We start from the raw sequence: 5,059 nt of genomic DNA on the forward strand, positions 1-5,059 counted from the left end.
AAGACTGGGTAAGAGAAGAAATCAAAATTGAAATTCAAAAATTCCTTGAATCAAATGAGAATGAAAACACAACATACCAAAATCTTTGGGACCCAGCAAAAGCAGTGATCAGAGGCCAATTTAAAGCAATAAGTGCACACATCAAAAGAGAAGAAAGAGCCAAAATCAACACTTTAAACGAACATCTCCAACAATTAGAGAAAGAATAGCAAGAATTTCTGAATTTCAAAATAAATTTGGCCAGAAAATAGTCAAATAAAAGATTTTGGACCTATGTTCACTCTTTTGTTCTTCAAACAATGTTATAAGATAGGTACTGTTTCTAGCCCCATTTTACAGATGACGAAACTAAGCAAAAGAGATTAAGTCATTGGACCGAGGTCATACAGCTAGAAAGGGGTAGTGCTGGATGCGAGCCTGAGTTTTCCAGCTCCTGAGCTTATTATCTGATCCATCACGTTCTTCTTCCTCTGTTTATAAAGTGACTTATTTGAGATGTTGACCGAAGTCAGGGAATTTAACCTAGGTTTTCTATGCTGCACTCTTATACTTACTTTTTAAATTGCCAATTTCTAGAATTTTGAATTGGGAGTAGTTTTAAATAGATAACGTGCATTCTTTTTACATGACCTATCTTCACCTGGAGTCCTGGTGGTGCAGTGTTAAACACTTGTCTGCTAACTGAAAAATAGAAGGTTCGAACCCACCACGCTGCAGGAAAAAGATGTGGCAGTCTCCTTCCGTAGAGATTGTTGTTGTTGTCAGGTGCCATTGAGTCAGCTCTGAAACACAGCGACCCCATGTAAAACAGAACAAAACACTGCCCGGTCCTGTGCCAGCCTCACAATCCTTGCTATATCTGAGCCCATTGTTGTAGCCATTGTGTCAGTCTGTCTTGCTGAGGACCTTCCCCTTTTTCGCTGACCCTCCACTTTACCAAGCATTGTATCCTTCTCTAGGGAATGGTCCCTTCTGACATGACCAAAGTAGGTGAGACAAAGTCTGGCCATTTTCGCTTCCAAGGAGCATTCCGGCTGCACTTCCTCCAGGACAGATCTATAGGGCAATTCTACTCTGTCCTGTCGGGTCACTATGAGTCAGAATCGACTAGAAGGCAACGAGTTGCGTTTTGGATCCTCATTGGTCTGATCCATCCAGCTAATCTATGTATACCTAGTTTTCAAGTAAGTCCTGCTTTAATCAAACATCACATTACCTGAATCCCAGTCTGCTTCCTTGTTATCTGAATTTAAATTTAAAATTTAATTTTTTCGTATTTGTATTTTTTGTGCATCTTTGTAAGATAACCAGAACTTACCCTTACAGCCCACTTGTAAATCATATGTGGTAATTACAGTGATAACTTAGTAAACTAATAAGAGTAGGACAAAAGGCAAATTATTTTCCCAGACGATGGTTCCAAATTATTAATCACTTCAGATTCTATGATGGCCTCTGTGACAAATTTAAAAAAAAAAAAGGCATTTCCTAGACAAAGTCTTTTTCACCTATTTTCTCCTTTTTTGTTATCCTTTCTTTATTCTTTGAGAATAATGTATTCGTTATAAATTTACACATGTGAACTTCCCAAAGTTTTATGAAATTAAGTATAAATATTAGTTGTATAATACGTTTTCAAAGCTACTAGAGAATGCAGCTCATTTTTTTTTCTTTTTAATTTCCATATGTTCTCAAAGTCTATTAGAGAAGAGATAGTGGTTTTATCTTTAAGAGAAGAAACTATCGATTTTGTTTGTAACCTTTGCATTTTTTCCTGTCCTTTTACCTCACACGGAATAGAAGAGCTAACTAGAAGGCTGGTAGTTCAAACCCACCAGCTGCTCCGTGGAAGGAAATGGGACAATATATTTCCCTAAAGATTTATTGCTTTGGAAACCCAGTGGGGGTTGCTATGAGTCAGAATCAACTTGGCAGTGAGTTTGGTTTTTTAATAGTATACAGGTGTAAGAGTTAAATTCTATCACTCTCTGGGATACTAGAGAAAAATGCTACCTAAGAGCTAACATGGTCTATGCCCTTAAGGATTTCTTCTCCATCACTCAGCCTAAGCAAATTTTCTCTTGTTTAACATTGAAAGTACTAATGCAAGACTCAAATCTATTGTGAGTGTCAACCTTTTCTTTTTAATGTTGTTTTGCCAAATTTTTGTGAATGGTTATTAGAGTTGAAATCAAAAAAGGAAATAAAATGAACTGTAACAATACACTACATAAAGTAGAAGATGGAAATAGAATCAGTACTTTGAATTATGTGAGCAGATTATGAGTTTAGTGGAATATTATAATGTTGCTTAAGAACCCGTTTACAGAAAAGTGAAAAGTTTTTCTGGAATATAGTTTCAAAAGTGTGTGTGTGTGTGTGTATATATATATATATATATATATATACACACATACTAGTGGTTTTATCTTTAAGAGAAGAAACTATCGATTTTGTTTGTAACCTTTGCATTCTTTCCTGTCCTTTTACCTCACACGGAATAGACTGTGTGTAAGAACATTGAATTTTTATAGTAAGAAGAGTCAGTCCTAAAATTGAATAAACATTGGCTTTATTGACTTATAACTGATTTGTCTATCTTCAAAGCAGCATCCTTTCTTTATATTTGTTTTGGGGAAGGAGAATTGGTGGAATGGGGACAAGAAATGTGTTTGGATTTTTTTTTTATTTTATGAAAAGTCACTAATTTGCATCATTTTTCTTGAGTCTAAAAAATATTCCACAAGATTTTCAGCTTTACTGAAGTGATAAAAATAAATCTTGAGTGAGATTAATGTACTACACTTAGAATACAAAAGCCTAATTTTGATTTTCAGTGAAAAAAAAATCTTCATAATTTTTTTGTGGGATATACATCTTTGTTTCCTTCTATTTGAAACTTACTTGATGTCGTAGTTTTGAGACATCTTTAGTATTCATTGTTGATATCTTTACTTATCATTGTTTATAGCCTGTTCCTCCTTGGATATATTATCAGACCTTTTCACTGTTAATTTCTGGATTAATGAAAAAGAATTTTGAGTTCTAGGAACCTCCCTTTCAGTTATCTCTTTTGAAACCTTGTTTTTAATCGCACTTTTCTTTCTTGGCTTGCATGACATTTTTTCTTTCTTTTCCTTTCTTTTGCCGTTTGCAAAGACTCTTGGGAGGATTTGACAGATTTGGTGGAGCAAATGCGTGATGATACAGAAGGTGCGTGCCACACCAACATCTTTCAGCTTTTTTCTAATTTTCTAACTGCTTTTTGATTGTTTTCTGTAAAAGGGAGTGTCAGCTTTAGGTTTTACTTTCCATAGCAGTAACTTTAGTAAGCATATTTGCCAGACTTTTTATACAAGTATTTCATACAATATTCTTTTTTTTTTTTTCCCAGAGTCCTGCATTTATTATCTTTGTACTTGTCGTTCTTTGTAAAGTACCATTAATGTACGTTTACATTGCTCTTTTAGAAGATTTAAGTAATGTGTTAAAAAGGACATTCTATCAAGTATTTTCTATGGCTGTTTTTTCATTTGTTGGGAAGGTGTAAATGTTTTTATCACCCGTGTAAAAAAAATTATGTGAATTTCACAGCAATCAAAAACACACAGATTCCAGGAATCTAATATTCTGGTGTGGGATGTTGCTCTGATTTGTAGACTCCATGACATTGAAAGCTTTGTCACATGAATAGCCTTCTTTTCTGGTGGAATCACCTTCCTTCTGGTAGAATAGTTTTGAAAAGTAGCACATATATTCTAACATCGCAAGGCTCCCTAAGCCAATCTGTTTCTTCTGTAATTGGCTCCTGACATTTCATAGAGCTCAAGGTGATTTGCACGTTTTATAACAGAAATAGGAAAATTGGCTCCACTTTTCTGTATTATTTTGCATCCTCCCATTTTCCCAGGCAGCTGAAGTTACCCCTGGCTCTAGTGCATTCTCCCCAGTCCACCTGTCACTCTGCCTAGTCTGGCCTTTTGAACTGCCCTTCTCTACATCAGCCACCCAAATTCTCCTCTCCAATTTTTTCCCTGTGTCCTTCCACCCACAATACTTACTCTCTGCCTTCCCTCCCCCTTTGCTACTTGCCCACCCCTTTCAGTCTAAGTGGGACCACCACCAAGTACTCTTCAGATCATCCTGACTCCGTTTCTCCATTCAGTCAAGTCCTGCTGAAGTTGGAGCTTAAGGATTTTTACATGTTCTCTAATTCTTGTGTATCACTCCATTGAAAGTATAAACTCCTTGAGAACAGAGATAATCTTAAATTTGGTGTACTTATCCAACCTGGAACAGTACTGCCCTTAGTAGATGAGCTCACAGTAAACAGAACCTAAAGGAGCCTGGCAACACGGTGATTAAAGCACTTGTGACAAAGAGAAAAGTTAGCAGTTTGAACCCACCAGCCACTCTGTAGAAGAAAGATGTGGCAGTCTGCTTCTATAAAGATTATAGCCTTGGGAACTCTATGAGACAATTCTACTCTGTCCTATAGAGTTGCTATAAATTGAAATTTGACTCACTGGTAATGGGTTGGACAGAACCAAAGCAGTTTTCTCTCTCTAATGATGCCCAGCAATACTGTCTTCTTCAGCTCTGTCCATTGAATATAAATTCAAATTATAATCCCATTTCCTGTATGCAAGATAGCTTTTTATCCCATATTTGATTCTGCTTTTAATGTAACTGATTACATGTAGTTAATTTTTTTAAAAAGTCAGTATTATCTATTTGATTGACAGTCCTTAAAAAAAGAAAAAGAGGGAGTTGATTTATTAGAGTGTTTGCTATTATGTTAGCTGCTATTGTTATCATTACCATGATCATCACCATTATATATTAGGTACCAAGAAGCTCTAATAATCACTTATCGTTTCTTTATTCTTTGAGAATAATTTATTCAGTACAAATTTACACATGTGAACTTCACAAAGTTTTATGAAATTAAGTATAAATATTACAGTTGTATAATACGTTTTCAAAGCTACTAGAGAATGCAGCTCATTTTTTTTTCTTTTTAATTTCCATATGTTCTCAAAGTCTATTAGAGAAGAGA

General features: G+C 35.3%; 1 protein-coding gene across 1 annotated transcript in view; it reads left to right on the forward strand.

Annotated features, from left to right (window-relative positions):
* RUFY3 (RUN and FYVE domain containing 3) overlaps positions 1–5,059 on the forward strand; it is a 118,213-nt gene that overhangs the window by 30,391 nt on the left and 82,763 nt on the right. Inside the window, exon 2 of the mRNA XM_007942778.2 lies at positions 3,160–3,213. Coding sequence (XP_007940969.1) covers positions 3,160–3,213 — 54 coding nt within the window. The remainder of the gene's footprint in view (positions 1–3,159; positions 3,214–5,059) is intronic.

Source organism: Orycteropus afer, unplaced genomic scaffold (genome assembly GCF_000298275.1).
Source record: "Orycteropus afer afer isolate SDZICR_OR568_19922 unplaced genomic scaffold, OryAfe1.0 scaffold00098, whole genome shotgun sequence".
Classification (NCBI taxonomy): domain Eukaryota; kingdom Metazoa; phylum Chordata; class Mammalia; order Tubulidentata; family Orycteropodidae; genus Orycteropus; species Orycteropus afer.